We start from the raw sequence: 21,546 nt of genomic DNA, 5'->3' as shown, positions 1-21,546 counted from the left end.
AATTACATAATATATCAAATAAGTTGATTATTTTATTGTTCAAAATAAAAGGTCATAAGAGTTTTATGTGAGATCTAATGAAGAGTTTCAAATATTTAAAACAATTGTTCTGAATACCTATATTTAAATATTGTAAAATAAAAATCAATAAAAGAAAAAATGCTTATAGTTATCATCTATACCAGAAAGAAGGTTTAAAAAGTTATTATCAAGATTTTATGCAAGTCCTGTCCAGTAAAGATAAAAAAAAATTGATTCAGCTAGTCACTTTGTGGCAATATCTATCAATTTTAAATTAAACTTTTTGATAAATGCCACTAATCATTAAAATCTATTGTGACATGTCTTTTGATGTATTCAATATCATTATCATGAATCATAAATCAAAACACATATTACAAGAGATTATAACAAATAGTGGTATATACCAAGTAAAACTTAACAATATTTTTTTATAACGGGAAATGAGCCATGCCATTTTGTATATTTAAAATATATTTTTAAAATCATATCAAAGAATTCGAAACATTGTGTAAATAAGGAATTAAATAGTCAGCACTTTTGTGTAAATATTTGTTTAAGTACTACATAAGGGATAACAATCTCAATGTACCGGTACATTGGTACGGCTCAAATGGCTAAAAATATTTTCTCCATATTGCACGAGTATAAGAAAGGGGCAACAAAACAAAAACGAGAGTTGATTCTTGTTAAGTAATGAAGAAAAATGATCATTTGAAAAAAAAACAAGTAATTTAAATATGTAAAGAGTATATATTTGAATAAAGATTTTATTAAGATCATATCACCCATCATTTGTGTTGAGGGATGTTTTTATTATGTTTTTCTATGGGTAAAGATATGAAAAAAAGAACATAAATATAAATATTATATTTTTAAATGGCAATATATTCAATGGCGCGCGATTGGATGACGAGATAATGACGTCGTTTATGCAAGCCACTTTCCCATCGCGTGTCTTGCTTACTCACCAATGGCCATGTCACAAACCAAATGCATGTAATAATCGTATTGTCAATAATTGAAAACCCCTTATTTTGAACCGTACTGGAAAATTCATCTAACAATATTTAACACGTCAAACGCCAATATTAAAATTTATCGATTTGACGATGGGTTCCATAGTTTAAGCGTTTCGAATGTAGCTTTTGATTGAGGTCACTGGAGCCCCCCATGGTGCTGCGGTTCAACACAGACGAGGTCACCGGTGCCCCCCACGGCGTTTAAAGTGTTAAAAATATATCATTACCATTGTAATACGTTTAAACAAAATGTATACTCCGGCATTTGTTTTTACACCCTTTAAATATAATGCGAGCATACTGAATAAGTACTGTTGAAAATTTGTTTCTTTAATACTATTACATAATTTGGTATATAAGTGTTTGAAAAAGATATTATTCATATAAAATATGGATTAAAAATGAAAGATTTTCTTATTATTTATAAATATTTGTGTTTTTATACGCACAAATGTTTTATTTCATACTATTATCGTGAGCCTACGCAGCTCATTATTTAAAATAGGTGTCAAATTGTGGTTGAGCGGATTTGAAGCCAGGAGCTCTGACTCAGAGTCAGCGACACTAACCACAGGACCCCAACCGACTATTTAGAAGTATCTGAAGTGTTTAGTTATGGCAGTTCATTCTGTTTCTTATTGGACTTCTTATCAGTTATCGTAGTACGCTCGCAATATATTTTATTTTACATGTAAATCTTCTTTGGGCCATTTAAAAAAAAGATTTTGCTGCAAGCTAATTTTGAAGTATTTCATAAAATTGGAGATTTGTTGAGTAAAAAAAATTCGGCAGATGCAAAAGTTCTGTAAAACTAAAATAACTTACTAAAAATCTAAGCTTATACACCGCGGAGACAGTTACAGACATTTTTATGTTTGTCTTTTTTGAAGATATGTACACTTAATTCCTTTAATTTTTCGTTCTATGTGTATATTAAAATTTTTCCAACTCGATCTTTTAATTGTAGGGTTTCGTATTTTTCTTTGACCCTTATGAGAATCGGAGAAAGAAGAAGAATATAACTGTGAATTCCTGTAACTATACAGAACTAATGGTTTGTAATTGGATAAAGTATTTAATATTACAATGGAACATTTGTGGATTGCGATTGGCGTCACTGTGTTGATTTTCTAAACAATGCTGTAATTGTCTCGGCGATTTCTTTAACATGCAAAGCCACAATGTTTGTTATTCATTTTATAAACAAAGCGCTGAAGACAAGGACAAAACATCATCTCACCCACGTACACATTTATCTTTCTACTTATATCAAGATGATTTACAAATAAGTATCTTAAATTTTTTGTTGTGAGGAAAAATCTCAATAACTCGGATGCAATTACTACATTGGTAATAATTATCACAAGTAGTAAATAAGGGTGCTCCCAAATCTTCCCAAAGTCAAAGTCACTAGTACTAGTACTGCCTTTTATAAAATTTACTTTATCTTAATTTGGAAGCCGGTTAATTCAAAGATTTAAAAAAATTAAATAAAATCACATTCAGATTTATGCGGGGTGATGTTTCCAAAGTAACTATATTAAATATTAGTAAAATTAATGAAAGATTTATTAGACACCAGAAAATGTTTTATTTTTTTAATATAGCAAAATTTTAAATACAGTTTTTTAATTAACAACTTTTACTGCTATACAGAAATAAATTTTCTTGACAAATTTCGTAACATTAATCTAAACACTGTTTGATGCTGCATATTTTCAGTGCTTCTATATAGTGTCGAAAGCCAACTACGGACTCTCCTAAGGTACAAAAAATAAGATTAAAGCATTCCAAATGGGGTATTATAGAATAATGCTATAAATATTGTTGGTTGAGAGGTTTTACTAACAAAATATATTCATGACCCGAATTAATGAGATTTTTCCTTATTTTAGTACAGACTATACTAAACTGTGTTTTCACAATAATATGATGTAGTTATTTCTTATAATAAAACCACGGTATGTATCTTTTTCTTTCGATAATATAGTGTTTAACACATTTGGCCGCCATACATGAGGGACCAGGGTGGTAGAAATAGACAAATAATTTATTCACTTTAATATTACCCTACACTGGTACCTAAAGCGCAGCATTGATCACTATTAATTTCATTGATCAGGTTACCACCGCATCAATTCGACAAAAGAAAAAACTATAACGGCAGTATTTATATATAAAAAAGGTTTTTTCATTAATACGCTATGGAATCTATTAACACACCGTGGTTTTACTGAATGCAATACTGTGAAAACACAAATTTAATATGATAATATAAAATATAATAAAAGTCAATACTTTATAAACATAAAAAAACAGCGCAGCAAGCCACTTTATAAAACGCTAAACTTAGAACTAAAATGTTTACAGTACTTAATAAGCAGTTGTCACAAATTCACATTATATATAAATACATTCAATACAAAAAGTACAATTTTTAAATTTTATATTTGTATAAATATATTTTTTTGCGGCTCGTGCAACAATGCATCGAGATTTTTATTATTATTTATTATTAAATATTCCAGTGGCAATGTTATTCCATATACAATTTTCTTTTCAAATAATTTTGTATGTGGAATACATTGTCGCCAGTGTATAAAAAACATTTTTATTCTGTAAGTACCTTAACCTTAATAATACTGGAGACTGACTCAAAACAGGAGACAGTGCACTCGCACGCCCGTGGCCTAATTTTCAAATAAACATTTGACATATTTTAGAAATAAATAAAGATTGATTAAAAGAGCCAATAAGCAATAAAAAAAATAACTGCATAATAATCTCCCCTTTCATTAAGTAGGTACTATAAAAAAACATCAGTTTAAAAATCTGTAAAAATTATTTTTAGATTATCCATATTATTTTTGTTTTATGCACTGAGAAATTTCAATGTAATATTGTTAAAACTTTTATGTTATTCTAAATAAACAACCTACTTGAGAGTTTAGAATCCCAAATAAACTTAATAATATATAGTTATTTATAATGTGGATTGACGAACAAAAAAATATAAAAAATTATCAACATTATTAGCACCTATGTGATGACATATTTTTAAAAATATTTTTATATACTGTAACTACTCGTATAGTGTTCAGAGGCTCGAACAAATCGCAATAAACGGCCATAAAAAAACAGGTGTTGCCAGCGAGTCTCCGGTCGTTTCCATAGACGAAAAAAAGATGGCGATACAGACAACAGGTCGCCAGTATTAAGATAAGACTCGGGTACTTGCTCAGACCTCATCAGGTGCCAGGCGGGGCGAGTCGGCATTGTTCCTATCAAGCGGGGGTGCAGGAAGCGGTGGCGAGGGGGCTGCGAGGGGTGGGGGCGTCGGCGCGGACTTTGCGGTCGCCTCCAGCGCGCGTATCCTGTTCTCGTGCTTGACGATCATGGCTTTTAACCGACGGATCTCTTCTGTGAACTCTTGCAGCTGCTTTTCCTGGGATTTGGGATAGATACATGCATTAAATAAATATGAAGTTAAGTTTTGCAGAACTTTCTGGAAAGACTGTTAACAGCTGCAATATTAGCAGTGCAGTCATATAATACTGGCAGTAATGGACAGCTATGGTGGGAGAAAGAGCAATAAAGAAATACCTGTAGTTACTAAATAGAAAATTACATAATACGTAATTGTATTACGGGGGAAAACAAAAATATTTTGTATCGATATTCTCGTTATTAGAGTTGAAGTATAATAAACACATATCACCGTGAAGGAAAGGTTAATATACAAAATAAATATGCTAACCACTGCACTATGGAGGTGGAAGAAAAATGTTATTGATAAGTAAAGAGTTTATGGTAAAAGAAATGTCAATAAAAATACTACATGGTGATCCATCTACACCCAATATTCTTCTCTATAATGCTCTGCATACAAAGACAAAAGTTGGAGAAATGGACACTCACGGTGATGGAGGGCGAGCTGGGCGGCTTGGCGGGCTCGTCGTCCTGCAGTGGGGAGCCGCCCCGCGCCTTGGTGACGGAGAAGGTGGGTGCGGGCGCGGCGGGGGCGGGCGCCTGGTCCCCGCGCCCCGTGCGCCGCTCCGCCAGCGCGTTGGGTTTGCGCTTCACCACCAGCTGCTGCGCCACGCCGCCGCCGCTCACGTACCCGCCCTGCACCAACACGCAGCGCTCCTGCGGGACAAAGTACAATATTTTAATTCTGAATGACATTATCGACAAGCCACGGTATCGATCCCAAAGAGAAGAGAATGTTCAACTACGCAGTGTCGATAACATTTAATCAACCCTTCTTTCTGAACCTAATTCTAGAATTGCAGTCATTATGACAGGCCCCATGGCGTGGTTGGGTAGCCGCTCGACTGCGAAACTGGCGTCGTGGGTGCGAAACTGCGAAATTGCAAAATAAATTCGAGAAAGATTTATTTTCAATTGGTCTGGATGTTTGTGATGGATTTTTTCACATTAACCTTCCTATCCTTACTATCCTACCTGCAAACAAGCCTCTAAAAATACAGGCTATGCGTAAAATAATCCTTTTAAAAAAAAAGACATTAGATATAAAATAAAATGATAGCTATTTTAACCTAATGTTTAAAATATTTGAAGTATTTTTTTAAAATTATTATTATTTTGTTTGTAAATAAAAATAAGACTTGACACTGGCAGAAACATCCTCTTACTGGTTGACAAAAATAAAATAAAAACTTTTTTGCTATCAAAATTTACATTCAATAAACAAATAAAAAATAAATAATTAACATACTGAAATTTGATCAATGTAACTTCTTGACAAAACCAATAAAAACTGACCGGTTTAAAACAGACAATAATGAAAGACCCGAGCTGGGATTCCATACAGAAGTTAACATTTTAATTTCACAGTGAAGAAAACTTAAACCTTGCTTATTTCATAAAATTCCTTAAAAGAAATAGTAACCTTAAGATATGGTTCCACTAGCAGTTTCATAATGCCAAGGTCATTAGAGATAAAATTCCTGTAGTAGAGTTAAAGTTATCTACATAGCATAGTTAAAGTGTTATCTTTTCACTGTAATCCCAGCCTGGAGTTAACCTTTCACTAAGCAGTTGATACGTTATCTATTAACTACCTGAATAACAATCGTTTATTAATTTTAGAATATCACGATAAATCACGAGTATTTTGAGGGCTTAGGACCACATTACACACTGGGTAACATTCACCCAGGATTGACACTTACTTATCAAAAAGTTATATGCATGTATGTTTCAGTGACAGACACTTTACATTTTCAGTATTACTTCATATTCATTAGTCCTTTTACCTTTGCACATGAGATTTTTCAGCCTGAAAATATCATTTTAAATTTATTATACATTTTTAATGTTTTGAATGTTCTAAATCAGTGGTCTCCAAACTCAATTAGGATGTGAGCTACTTTCAGAAATTGAACTTGTCTGGTGAGCTACCTATACAAATACTCTCTTATCATCGGCCCGTATCGTACCGTACATAATATTTTATATTGGTTTAAATCAATTAGAACATCAGATTAACCTTAAAGGCAACCTTTTAAGCATTTTGTTGAAATTTAGAACATTTTTCATTTATTTTCGGAGTTTAAATAATAAAATTTACGAGGTAAATGTAATATCCTACGCGAGCCACCAAAAAAGCCTCGGCGAGCTACCGGCAGCTCACGAGCTACCGCGTGGCAATCACTGTTCCAAATCTTTGTTCACAAAAATCACCAACCTCCTAAATTTATATTTTATAATATTATCAAGTTGGGATTAATATTATGGCAACATTAGAAATACAAAACAAGAAACACACTAAACAAGTCTTTAGCTTCATCGGAAATATGGCATTGTAGCGGTGTACCTTGAGCGAAATGGTGAGGGGATCTGCGTCCATTCCACCCATCCACTCCTCGGCAGACATGGGCGGCACGTCACTCAGCGTGTCGGGGTAGAGGTCTTCCTGGAACAGTTCTGATCTGCGAGGCACCGTCATCGAGATAACCTTGAAACATGAATTTCATTTTGATATTCGTAGATTTTTTATCAGAGGTCGACATGTTTTTTTTAAATTACCAATAAAGTTTTTCTGGGTTCTTATGTCATGTGACATAGGTATTACATTTATAATTGAGTCACAAAAAAGAATAAAAGGATCATTTTACCGCATAATTGGTTTTAAAAATGCTTTGTTATAACAGTTTTTGGCACGACAACACAGATAAGTCTGGTTGTGCCCCATGGTTAGTGTTGCGGACTCTTAAATCAGAATTTCTCGGTTCGAACCCACTCTACCACAATTTGATACCTATTTCTAATAATGAGCCGCTTAGGCTCACAGAAATAGTATGAAATTGAAAGATTTGTGTAAATAATAAAACACAAATATTTCTCTTTTAAAAAAATAAAAAAAGATTTTAAAAAGTGGAAAAACTTATTTAGTTAGTGTTTTATTATTTTTAAAAGATGCACATAGATTTTAACGGCCAATTTTATAACCACCCTATCGAGTGGTGCCAACATACTAAGTACATATGGTATTTTGTTATGCAGCCTTTTTCTTTAGCCCCTATCCACACCTAGATGGTGCATAGCGCAGCAAATCAGATTGATGCAGTGTTAAAATGATCGCTTATTACAATGCACCATTAGGTACGGATGAGGGTTGGAAGAAGAATAAACGTGCCAACTCAGTTACTCTGAAAAAACAGTTCTAGGCTCTTGCCGAGCACTTAAATAAATAAGCATCAAACATGATGATGAAGTGTATACCTGACACAGTCCAGAATTGTTGAGCCGGTAGAATTTGGTGATCTCGCAGGTCTGAACGTCCACACCTCGCTTCGGCATCATTCCAATACCTGCACAATAACACAAGATATGTACAATGTTTGCTCACGCTACGTTTTCCAATGGGATAACTCCAATGAAAATTAAATGAATTCAAGGAGGGTAATTGGGAATATGTAGGAAAAATTACTGAGAAAGAAGAACTAACAAGAAACACAAAAGCTTCATAATTGGATGAAGAAAGAAAAAATTAAATTTACAAGCAAACAATTTCATAAAAATAAAATGGGATGACTTTGTGCGATAAAATGATACTTCATGGTAATATTTACCTCTCTGTGGATCTACTGTCTGGAAAGTGTTGATGTAATGAACAAATGGAGGTTCGGGCGTGATCTGAAATATAATTATTTTTAATTAGTACTTTTTTTATGTCATCTGATGGCTCAGAGGGCACTAACTGCGCAGTAAATGACCCCATAGGAGGTGCCTAGACCCACAGTGGACATGTGATACGCACGATGCAGGACGCACTCACCTCGAAGTACCGTATGACGGAGTCTCCCTTCCCGCAGAGGTACACCATGCTGGTGTCGGGGTCGTACAGCGGGAACATGACCCCGTTGGAGGTATCCAGCTCCACCATCACGATGGGCTCGTCCAGGGCATCCGGCGCCCGCAACGAGTACTGCCGCTCCGACATCTTGCTGAACCTGACGCATCAAAACCATACTCTTTTATTATCAATTCAAAGGACAAGAATAAGCGGGGCTTTTTTTAAACAAAAAGGTCCCAGAACTCCGGTTTCCAAAGGTAGTTCTGAAATTAAGCACAATAATCGTAAGACTCCTTAAGAAAAATTCCCGGGTTTTCTCCCTCACCATACCTTCTGGTCTCTTCTAGGTAAGAAATTTACCTATTGTACCATCTAACCACGTGGATATGGAACACCATCCACCTGGGATCGCATATCTGGTACGTGAAAGGAGGATACTAAGGAGATGCATCCCCGTTTTTATGGTCAAGTACCATAAAAATAAAGTACTTTCTAGGAACGTGGAAGAAAATACATATTATCTTACCCAGTTGTGAATACAAGTCCATGCCTGAGGAAGATGGCTCTGGAAGCCTTGGTTCCCTCGTGGCAGATTGCCTCTCCTTCTACAACTCCAGTTCGAGGATCAATCAACCTGAAATAATTTTTTTTTTTAAACCCTTTCATACACATTTCTTAAAGCATTAGCAATCGATTCTAAAATATTAAAAATGAATGAGGAGAGAGAAACATGAAATAATAAATATTATATTACATGACAGTGGTCTGTAGCGTAGGAAGAATTCATAAAATAAAACTAAAACTTTGTTTTTAACCACTTTTATTTTTGGTACTTTTTTCCAACCGGTTTTAACAAGCAAATGTCATCTTCAGTAATGGATATGTACCATCCCTGAAGGTGACAAGGTGCTTGTCAAAACCGATTAGAAAAAAGTACCAAATATATAAGTGGTTGAAAACAAAGTTTGAGTTTCATTTTACAAAGTTTATAAAAAAGTATCAGCAAAAAAAAAACATTCAAGAGAATTCTTAAATCCTGACTTGACACTTGAAGGACTGGTTCAACTGTAGTATTAGTTACTGTTTGGAGCGGCTGAAGATAAAGTAAAAATAGCCAAGCTTCAGCATGGAATGGCACAATAAGGAGTAAAAAAAAATAAATTTATACATACTAATACATAACATGATTCCTCTAATAATACATCGCTCACCCCTTTAACAACGTCATATATCAAAAATCGACAATTTTCAGTTGTGTCAAAAAATGTACTATATCCTAGCAAAAGCGGCATATTTTTAACTTAATGTTTCCCGCTACAGGGCAGAAAGTGTTTTTTTTGCATTTTGAAGAAAAGGTATTGTTTCAAATGGAGAAAAAACATTCAGGTTTTACCTAAAAAGATCTGTTGCACAGTAACAAGTTCAATAAGTGGTTTGATATTTATTTTTAATACATTTTATTATATTTTCAAACTTTAAAAACGATCTCCTGAAAAATTAAGTTTTTTATATATGACGTTGTTGAAAGGAGTGAGCGACATGTCGAATCAGAAAAACAATACAAAGCTACATGGAAAAGTTATTAATTATCCACACCCAATGAGACATAGAAGAGAGGAGACCCCACAAAGAAGTGGCAACTGTAATAAGTGACAAGTGGAAGCTGCCAACGCACCTGATCTTCTTGTCCTTGCAGGTGGTGAGCAGCTTGGAGCCGTCCCAGTTGAAGCAGGCCGAGTACACGAGATCGGGATGGCAGTCCAGGGAGATCAGCATCTCTCCCGTTCCCACATTCCATATGGCAACCTACCAAACACATTATATTTATTCTCAATATTATTAATATTTAAAGCATTTACTTTGTGGTTAGTGATTTTTAATTTTTAATTTTTTTACAAAAATGTTAATAATATTAGTATATAACCACTCACCGAGATTTTTATGTATACCGGTTTCGAGACGTACCCGTCTCTTCGTCAGGATAATCACACTACCACAGCATGCAAACAATACCACCCTTCAGCACCATTTACACACTTAAAACTACACAAAATGTTTAACACATGCGATTTTTGGTCGACCTGATTAAACATGCGAGTATATAAGCTGGTAACTCTATTGCATGTTTAATCTCGGCTCGTAATGCATGTTTGTGCTGAATTTTTTTTAGTGCATGTTGGTTTTCGGGTCGACCAAAAATCGCATGTGTTAAACATTTTGTGTAGTTTTAAGTGTGTAAATGGTGCTATGGTGTTGAAGGGTGGTATTGTTTGCATGCTGTGGTAGTGATTGTCCTGACAAAGAGACGGGCACGTCTCGAAACCGGCAGACATAAAAATCTCAGTGAGTGGTTATATACTAATATTATTAACATTTTTGTAAAAAAAAAAACATTATACTTATTACTTTTGATACATCAACAGCTCAGTTCCAAAAAGTTACAGCAAGGAATTAGTAATTATTGGATATCGAGACTTATGTTACATTTTTACAAAACTAATAAATCACATTAGACAACATGGCATAGTTGGGTAGATGCTCAACTGCGAAGCTGGTATCACAAGTTCAATTCCTGCCAAGTGCAAAATAAATTCTAGAAATATTTATTTTTGATTGGTCTAGGTATTTGTGATGTATTTTTCATATTTACTTTCCCTATCTCTACTATCCTGCATGCAGACAAGCCTCTAAAGTAGAGGTTTTGCAGGTTATTAACACATTTCCAACGGGTATTTTTTACACCAGCGGACCGCTGACGACGGGATTTGATAGTTGTGTACATATACTTTAGACCTTAACAAAGAGATTGATACATAATAATCATATAAAAACATTTAATAATTCCATCTTTTCTGACTTTGAAATGAGGCCGGCGCAGAAGGTAAAAATACCCTTCCCGTCCTTAAGCATCAATCGACCCAACGGGTAGAAATACCTTTCCCATCCTAAGCGTGTTAATATAGAATTTTGTTTGAGTTTTTGTATTATTGATTGATAAGAGTCACCACAGTGCAATCACTTTTACCTGAATGGGGATATTTTGACTATATAGACTTACCTTGATATTTAGGTGACTTTATATGGCAAGACCTGTGTTTCGTAATAAATTGACAGTTATAATACAACAGTATTTACATTTTTTTGTCGGTCACAATATACAATTTGAGTTATCTACAAATCTGAGTATGTATGTATGTACATACATAAGCAGAATCTTATGTACACGCATTGAAAACAAAAATGTGCAATAAATTGTAAGAAAATTGTAATTTTATAATTAATTGAAAGAAAATTAATTGTAACTAACAATTCAAAAGAAAAAAGAGGCAAATAATAATCTCTAAGTGACTTCCTTTCTAAAAGAGTGGAAATACACCTACCTAATCATGCTTTGAAGCTTCTTTGGAAAATGGAGTCGGACACTTAAGACTGTTGAACAGATTAAGCCGACAATATGGCATCAATCTGTTTTTCTTTTATATTTAATACATTTTTTAAAACTTTATACAATTAAAAAAAACACAAGCTTTGTTTTTAACCAATTTCATTTTTGCTACCTAAGATACGTACATATCCATCCCTGAAGAAGGAAAGGTGTTTGTCAAACCCGGTTGGAATAATATTAACAAATTTCATTAATTGATTCGTCAGTCACTTTGTGGCATCTTTCGGTATCTTTCCATTTTTAATCTAATTTTTACATGGTAAACACCACTACTTCTTAAAATCCATTGTGACAAGTGTTTTGATGCATTCCGCATAATTTTTAAACGCCGTGATGTGATGTTTTACCACGTAAAACTTAAATTAAAAATATTACAAAAAATAAAAATGGTTAAAAACTAAGTTTGTTTTATTAATTTTAAATGTGCATAAAACATTAGCAAAAAAACATTGAATTATTTTTTTAAAACTAAAAACATCCATTATATAAATCCTTATTTTAATTCATCTTAGTATGTGTGATGATATTGGAAGTAAACGTAGTAATCATATACAGTAAAACCCTCTTATAATACTGAGATAGGCACCCCGTTATTGGTGGGGACGTTAAAGGGAAGCTAATCTTTTAAAATTTATTTAAATTTTAAATGACTCATTACAGTCATTTCCGCTAGTTAAAATGTAAAAATACAATTCAAAACATTAACCCGTTAAAAATAAAATTCCTTTGAGATATAGGGGTACCTATGTCAACGTTGTAGCGGGGTTTGTATAATTTTGAATACACATTCAAGTGGAGCGCCATTGCTAAGAGTTGTGCCACCGTTCTGGCACTCCTGTTACCTGATTATCGGAGCCGGCAGTCAGGAGGACGTTCTGCGCGGTGGGGTGCCACAGCACGAGGCCCACTCGGCGCTGGTGGAACACCAGGTCCACCACCGGCTCCGTGAGCGTCCTCGACAGACCCCCGTCTGGAATCTGCCATACCTGAAAATCGACACACAGAAATCAATCTCAAGCGAAGGTCTGTCAGGAAGCCTAGATGCTTCTGTTTCAGATCTGGGAATGCAGTGGGACAGCTTTCAATACAAAAATACCGTTTTTTTTCTTCAATTTTAAATGTTGTTGTAACGGACACAAATATGGATGTTTTAAATGCATATGTGTAATGATGCAATATGTAGCGAACTAAATGAAATGCTTTACTATGTTAAGCGAATTCCGCAAACGAAAATGATAATGATGTAACATCTTCTTCAAACCCTCATCCGAACCTAATGGTGCATAGGGTACTGCATCATATAAATGCAGTGTTATCTTAATAATTAACATTTGAAGGAAAGGTGATCAGCCTTCTGCTTCAGGTATCAGTCCAGGGTAATATTGAATAAATATTAGAGTGAAAAAATCACTTATATTTATTTGACCCCTCCTGGGAATTGAACCTGGGACCTCCAGTAGGGTAGCCAGGCGTGCTGACTATTACACTATAGAAACGGACATAATGATGAATGAAATTGCTTATTGTTGATATGTCGGATTTTCATAAACATAAAGTAAATGTTAAAAATCCTTTTGTATGTATTGTATATCAAATCTGACTACTACTGTCTTTATTGTCTTTATAAGCTCCCTTGGAGTAGTATTTTATGAAAATGGCTCTAAACAAATTATCCAAATTATTATTATTGTTATTACTATCTTACTGAGAGAAAATAGCCTATTTACAATATTGTTATAGATAGTATTTGTAAGAAAAAAAAACCCTTTAAAGAAATGCCTTTATAAAAAATCACTTTACATCAATAATACAAGAGTAGTAATTGACATATTACCATGTTAACAGTCAAAAAAATTATTGTAAGAACCCATTTCTGTTTTTTAAATTTATTATTATTTAATTGATGGCACAGTTAAACAACTTACTTTAACTACGCAGTCTTCCGAGCCGGAGGCAATGACATTATCATTGTGCGGACACCACGCTATATCAAGTACGGGACCCTTGTGTCCACCCACCAAAGGGTGATCGGGGGATATCCGCCCAACCTGAAATAAAATGAGAAAAAAACTAAATTATGTATGTTGGTACTAAAAAGGAAACAATTTAAAATTCCATAGATGAAACTATAATCCACTCCTTTCTTTCTTCCAGCAAAAAACTATGGAAATAGGTAAGTACTGAAAAACAACTTATCTATGGAAACAAGAACTTATTACATAGGCATATTTAACCTTTTTTTCTGGCAACACATGAATTTTTCAATATCTGATTTTTTTATTTATTACAAATTGAACCTGGGATATATAAGATTGAAATCCAAATTAGAAGCCTAAATTGCAGATATTTTTATTTCTTTATTGTCTGGTCAAACAACGCTCTACATATTGTGACAATAGACAATATACAAAAGACATGTAATCATAATTTGACATCAGAATATGGTATTTTTACATATTTATAATATACATTAGTGACATCAGTAGACTTGTAAAAATACACATAAAATAATCATATTTAAAAGGTTGTAGATCTTGACCCTATTATACACATGATCAAATTTGACATATTATTCAATGTTATATGATATCTTAACCTGTGATTTGAGATAGATCATTTGAGTTTTATAATGGCAATTATATTGTTATTACTGAAATATAATACACTCATGAGAGAGAAAAACATGTGGGAAAGACATTTCACACCTACATTCAATGTTTTCACATTTTATATTTTTGTATGTATTTTTACAGAATTCAAAAGCTAGAAGTTATTCTATTTTGATAATTTATATTACTCAATGGACATGAGAGTATTAGAATTAAATTTGTTTATTATCTATACAACAAAATTGAAAAATATGTGCTAAAGCACCAATGACATATTTGAATGAATTAAAAACGATGTCACATCAAAAAATAACAAACGGACTTTGAAGTCACCTGTAAATAACTTATAAATGAAGTAAAAAAATAAAGTGACTTTAAAAAAAAATATTGTTTTCAGAATGTTTTTAAACTTTTTTGTGAATGTCAGGAAAAATGTAATTTGCAACAAACACCCTTATATTGACCTTTTATGAGGGTACTCATATACATATACTATTGTAACTTGTATTCCTTACATTTTCTCCCTTTATATTTCTATCCAGCTTAAGTGTTTTTATGTCAAATTTTAAAATAAATAAATCAAACTAATAAATGTCCAATACCCGACCAAATTCATACACCAATAAGCATTTAGTGATCAAAAACCTAAATAAAATAAAGTAAAAGTACTGCTAGAGATGAAATCGATACTGTATTAGGTTTTTAGTATGAATTATCTATCACAATTAATTGTAAAATTGAGATTCCACTTCTATATTTGAGAATCTAGACTAAAAAACTGATCACTTGGACTACATATATAATTAGTGATAGAGTTGACACCATATCTATTGAATTGCCTTATGTATGAGTAAAAAATATAACTCATTTTTTAAATAAAATAACTCATTGAGCAAACTTATCGAGTACATAATGATGACGCGTTACTTTCTGGACGCAACCGCTGTACCCAGTTGTAAGCTGGGTACAAAGCGCTGCACCGACAAGTCAACCTCTATAGCCCTGAAAAGGGCTTTCCGAAACAGGTCCGTGAATCGGTGCAAAGAGGCGAAGCGGTTCAGGCTGGCGGCGCGGCGAGGTTTCAGAGATCCGGCTCGAAGGACCACTTTGTACGAGACGTCTTCCGTCCGCACAAGACTGTATAGTTTCTGGTCTCCTCTGTGGCGCAAGAAGGGGCAAGTCCCGGCGGTTTGGCGGTCGCGAAATGCGCCCTCTATATACCCGGCCGTGATCGCGTACCGCCCGACAGTGGGAAAGTACAGCCAATCAGCGGCCGGGGGAAAGAGACAGCCATATTTCTGTCTCTCTCTAAGAGGCACCGGACGGGCTACATTTCTATACCGTACCGGTGCCTTTACAACAATGAATTATATTTTTAACTATTAACTATTTTCCTAAAAGTAACTTAACCTAGCCTAGAGCTTAATTCTCCTCGGTATGGGCAAAGACCACCCCCGAAAGCGACACATTATAGTCTTTATTGAGGGGGCAGTACATTGCGTACACATACCGAGGTCCCTAAGCTAATTAAATATACACAAAATCCCTTCTTCGGGCCGCAGTGTGGCGGGCAGCCGCGTACCCCGTGCGGCGGCCCAGAAAAGGAACTCTGGGCGCGCGGCGGGCGAGACGGCTGCCCGCCACACTGCGGCCCGAAGAAGGGATTTTGTGTATATTTAATTAGCTTAGGGACCTCGGTATGTGTACGCAATGTACTGCCCCCTCAATAAAGACTATAATGTGTCGCTTTCGGGGGTGGTCTTTGCCCATACCGAGGAGAATTAAGCTCTAGGCTAGGTTAAGTTACTTTTAGGAAAATAGTTAATAGTTAAAAATATAATTCATTGTTGTAAAGGCACCGGTACGGTATAGAAATGTAGCCCGTCCGGTGCCTCTTAGAGAGAGACAGAAATATGGCTGTCTCTTTCCCCCGGCCGCTGATTGGCTGTACTTTCCCACTGTCGGGCGGTACGCGATCACGGCCGGGTATATAGAGGGCGCATTTCGCGACAATAAAGCAGTTCAGTTCTAACACCGAAACTTGTTATTACTCCTCCGCTCCCGATCTCCGAAACCTCGCCGCGCCGCCAGCCTGAACCGCTTCGCTTCTTTGCACCGATTCACGGACCTGTTTCGGAAAGCCCTTTTCAGGGCTATAGAGGTTGACTTGTCGGTGCAGCGCTTTGTACCCAGCTTACAACTGGGTACAGCGGTTGCGGCCATCGCGTCATCAAGCGGTATTTACGCCACCGCCAAACCGCCGGGACTTGCCCCTTCTTGCGCCGCAGAGGAGACCGGAATTTATACAGTCTTGTGCGGACGGAAGACGTCTCGTACAAAGTGGTCCTTCGAGCCGGATCTTCTTCTGTGACGCCAGCCCCGACGAAGATGACGCATTCGCTACGCTCTGGGAGGTCCGCGAAGCCCACGCCCGATTCGGAACCTGACTTCTCCGACTCCGACGAATCCGCGGCCGGACAATCCGTAGACACGGTCAGAGACCTGAGAGCGAAGAACCGAGAACTCCGCGCCAGACTACGGCGCCAGACGGCTCCGAAGAGCCCGCAGCGCACAGATGCCGTCCCAGAACCGGCTGCCATCCCCCCCACGGAACTGGGGAGTGCTGAACTCACACAGAGGTGGGTCAACAACTCCGCCGACCCCATGGCGCAGATGGCCAGCGCGCTTGCTGAGATGGCTGCTGCCATCAAGAACTCCGTCACCGGGAGCCCCCGCCCGGCCGTGATGGAAGACGACGGGACCGCGGCCGCCCTCATCGCCCGCCAGTCAAACGCTAAGCACCTACCGACATTCTCCGGAGAGCCGCTGGAATGGCCAGCCTTTCGAGCGCAGTATCTGCAGTCAACGAGAGTGTGCCGCTTGTCCGACTCCGAAAACCTGCTGCGCCTCAACTTATCACTCCGAGGACGAGCGGAGGTAGAAGTCTCCGCCCTACTTCTAGACCCGAAAAACGTTCCCGAGATTTTCAAGAAGCTGGAGCGACGTTTTGGGCAGCCAGAGACCATCGTTGCAGCCATGCTCGCTCGTGTCGAGAGACTCCAGTGCCTCGATGGAAGTGGATCGGCGGAATCGCTGCTAGAGATGGCCAGTGCCATCAATAATGTGGTTACCACCATAGAAAGCTACGGAGCGAGCTACTTGGCGACCCCACAACTACTGAGCCAACTAGTTAACAAGCTGCCCCTGTGTATGAAGGTGATCTGGTGGAACCATCGCCGATGCACCGATGACAGAGCTGCAGTCGGAGAGTTCGCCCGCTGGCTCGAGGAGATTGCCGAGTCAGCGTCACGTTCCGGAGGTGCCGAAACAGTGAGCAATGTCCGAGGGAACAACCGGAAGACCCGCGACCACCACGTCAACGTTGCGACAACAGCGCCGCCGCCGGCACCGCGATCGTCGGTCGACAAGAAGTGTGACCTTTGCGCCCGGTCGCATAGGCTACAGTCGTGCCCGGACTACAAGGACATGAGGGTCAGCGAACGCTGGCAAATAGTGAAAGAGAAGAATTTGTGTTTCTCGTGCCTAAGAAACACCCATCGCGCGCCGCAGTGTGACAGAAGTCGTGTATGTGGGATCAATGGATGCCGAACGACCCACCACGAGTCACTCCATGAGTCGCGTCGTGCCGGTTTCAGCGAGACACGTTCGGCCGAGATCGAGCCGTCGAGATCGGACTGTGACGACACATACCGCAACGCACCCGTGTACGCAAACGGGAGAGCTGAGGCTAGCGCCGCGAGTAAAACGTCGCGTCAAACAGAATGGAACCGTTCCGATAACGGGGAACGAAATAGGACAGTTGCTACTGTCTACGAGTCAACACGACACTCGGTGTTACTCAAAGTAATACCAGTACGTGTGCGTGGGCCCGAAGGCCATAAAGATATTTACGCGCTACTGGACGAGGGATCGGCCGTGACCCTCCTCGACGCCGCAGTCGCCGACGCGATCGGCGCTCCAGGACGAGTTCACGGGATCCAGATTCAAGGAGCCGGTGGCATGAGCACAGTTGATGATACATCGCGACGCATCGAACTAGAAGTGTCCGGCAGCAGTAGGGACGCCTACCCCATGCGAGCCAGCACTCTGACACAGCTGAGCCTGCCGCGCCAACCCATGTTCACTGGTGGTAGTATCAAGAGTGTACAACCACAGTTGCTGATTGGGCAAGATAACGCCTCTCTCATAGTGACGAGAGACGCACGTAGACGGGGGGAGTACATCGTCTCCGTCACCACCCTGGGCGAAACTGTGCACGGAGGAAGTGCGCGGAAAACCAGGCAGCCGATATTCACCGCCTTGCCAGACGAAAAGCTGGAAGAGCGGGTGAAAGTCGTTTGTACTTCTGACGAACAACGACGGGGGGAGCAGGCTGCTCCCATCACCGCCCTGAAGAAAGTTGTGCAAGATGAATGTGCGCATCAAGACAGGGACGTGATCTTCACCACCTCGCCAGAAGAGAATCTGGAAAAGCGGGTGAAGGCCATCTGCGTTGCGGGAGCACGGAACCAAGGGAAGCAGATCGCTCCTATTACCACACTGGTCGATGCTGTGCACGAAGAGAGTGTACAGGAGGCCAGGAACCTGTCCTTCACCATCTTACCAGAAGAGAATCTGGAAGAGCGAGAGAAGATCAGCCACGCTACTGACGAACAACGACGGGGGGAGCAGGCTGCTCCCATCACCACCCTGAGGGAAGCTGTGTACGAAGGAAGTGTGCGGCAAGCCAGGAACGTGATCTCCACCGCCTTGCCAGAAAAGAATCTACAAAAGCCGGTAGAGGCCATCGACGTTGCAGAAGCAGAGATACGGGGAAAGTTTATCACCACCCTGGGCGACGCTGTGCATAGAGAAAGTGCGCAGGAAGCCGGGAACTTAGCCTTCACCACCCCCCCAGAAGAACATCTGGGAAAGCAAGCGAAAGCCACTCATAATGCAGAATCACTCGGGCGAGAGGAGCACGTCTCTTCCGTCATCACCCTGGGCAATGCCGCGCACGAAGGAAGTGCGCAGGAGGCCGGGGACATGATCTTCACCACCTCGCCAGAACAAAATCTGGAAAAGCCGTTGAAGACTGACTGTACTGTAGACGCGATGGGAACTCTCCCGCTGGAGCTGATGTCCCGGGATCAGATGCGCGCTACGGAGATGTTCGGAAGGCGCCGGGAGAAGCGATATGGATCGTTTTTAACCGGTATGACGACGAGAGGCGTTCATGACAAATTGGGACCCTTGCTGAACACTGACCTCGTGATCCCGACGCTAAGAAAGATGGCAACTCGCAGAGGCCATCCGGCCAATCTGTGCTCGGGTAATAGAACCCATGTCGAATCGACGAAAACGAAGATAGATGCTGCAAAGTGCAGCCGGGCCGATGATAACCGCCTTCAAGATGCAGCCACCTCAAAGGGCATCAAATGGAGCTTAGATGACCCCCCCACTGACACGAAACGACCCAAGGTGGAGATGGACCGAAGAAGAAGATGTCGTCGCAGCAAAGGATCCCACGTAGGGATGGTGGGGAGTGTAAGCGACGTCATCGCGTACCCCGTGCGGCGGCCCAGAAAAGGAACTCTGGGCGCGCGGCGGGCGAGACGGCTGCCCGCCACACTGCGGCCCGAAGAAGGGATTTTGTGTATATTTAATTAGCTTAGGGACCTCGGTATGTGTACGCAATGTACTGCCCCCTCAATAAAGACTATAATGTGTCGCTTTCGGGGGTGGTCTTTGCCCATACCGAGGAGAATTAAGCTCTAGGCTAGGTTAAGTTACTTTTAGGAAAATAGTTAATAGTTAAAAATATAATTCATTGTTGTAAAGGCACCGGTACGGTATAGAAATGTAGCCCGTCCGGTGCCTCTTAGAGAGAGACAGAAATATGGCTGTCTCTTTCCCCCGGCCGCTGATTGGCTGTACTTTCCCACTGTCGGGCGGTACGCGATCACGGCCGGGTATATAGAGGGCGCATTTCGCGACAATAAAGCAGTTCAGTTCTAACACCGAAACTTGTTATTACTCCTCCGCTCCCGATCTCCGAAACCTCGCCGCGCCGCCAGCCTGAACCGCTTCGCTTCTTTGCACCGATTCACGGACCTGTTTCGGAAAGCCCTTTTCAGGGCTATAGAGGTTGACTTGTCGGTGCAGCGCTTTGTACCCAGCTTACAACTGGGTACAGCGGTTGCGGCCATCGCGTCATCAAGCGGTATTTACGCCACCGCCAAACCGCCGGGACTTGCCCCTTCTTGCGCCGCAGAGGAGACCGGAATTTATACAGTCTTGTGCGGACGGAAGACGTCTCGTACACATGTGACACATTTTCTTAATCATTTGTTAAAACTGATATGCATATATGATATTATCAAAAGTGATAATAATAATCAAAGTGCATACGGAAATTCATTTCCTATGCAAAAGATCCGCAATATATGTATACATTTGAAATATAAGTCAGTTTGTATTTTGCTTTCTTGAAATTATAAGTTTAACAGTGGCATAAAAAAATATATAAATTCGTTTACCGATTCAAAAATGACATTGGGTACCAAATATTAAATCTCAAAAAGGTTCAATTTTGGTTTGTTAAAGGTTAAATATGATTTGCAAAATGTTGAATATGATTTACAATAGGTTGAATATGATTTACAACAGGTTAAATATTATTTAATGGTTGAATTTGGGGTGCAAAACCTGCGAAACAATTAGCTATTTTTGTCTAGGCCTAGAAGTTAGCAGTGTTGCAAATAGAAATTTAACGTATTATGTATTCGTGAAACACATGTGCTTATATTTCTAGAAAACTCTAGCCATTTCACATTGATGATTAACAGTAGCGTGCATCCATCTTGAAATAGATTGAAACAATTTATTATAAATAGGGTTGCCAGAAACATCGGAATAAATATTTTATAAACTGCCCCCCTAGTTTTACGCTATCACAAGGCAAGTAAGGGCATTACAAAATAAGGATATAATATAATCTCAATAAAGATCTGCTTCTTTTGTTTAACACATAATGGAAGTTTTTTTTTTTACCAGAGATAGTTTACAGATAACAGAAATAGTAGATAAAAAAACGAAACCTGTTACCTTGTTACAAAAGCATAATTT

At 38.8% G+C, this 21,546-nt stretch overlaps 1 protein-coding gene across 1 annotated transcript in view; it reads right to left on the bottom strand.

The window, feature by feature from the left end:
* The window catches only part of coro (protein coronin), a 36,702-nt gene that overhangs the window by 1,364 nt on the left and 13,792 nt on the right, over positions 1–21,546 (bottom strand). The window contains exons 3-12 of the mRNA XM_088256411.1: positions 13,735–13,857; positions 12,652–12,795; positions 10,040–10,170; positions 8,891–8,998; positions 8,347–8,521; positions 8,141–8,204; positions 7,791–7,879; positions 6,883–7,023; positions 4,962–5,189; positions 4,288–4,488 (exon numbers count right to left, since the gene is read on the bottom strand). Coding sequence (XP_088112537.1) covers positions 4,288–4,488; positions 4,962–5,189; positions 6,883–7,023; positions 7,791–7,879; positions 8,141–8,204; positions 8,347–8,521; positions 8,891–8,998; positions 10,040–10,170; positions 12,652–12,795; positions 13,735–13,857 — 1,404 coding nt within the window. The remainder of the gene's footprint in view (positions 1–4,287; positions 4,489–4,961; positions 5,190–6,882; positions 7,024–7,790; positions 7,880–8,140; positions 8,205–8,346; positions 8,522–8,890; positions 8,999–10,039; positions 10,171–12,651; positions 12,796–13,734; positions 13,858–21,546) is intronic.

The sequence above is a fragment of the Brachycentrus maculatus genome, unplaced genomic scaffold, assembly GCF_059751285.1.
Source record: "Brachycentrus maculatus isolate JH-2025_06_01 unplaced genomic scaffold, ASM5975128v1 h1tg000061l, whole genome shotgun sequence".
Classification (NCBI taxonomy): Eukaryota; Metazoa; Arthropoda; class Insecta; order Trichoptera; family Brachycentridae; genus Brachycentrus; species Brachycentrus maculatus.
Note: the sequence above shows the minus strand (reverse complement) of the source record. Positions and strands in the feature narration are given on the sequence as shown.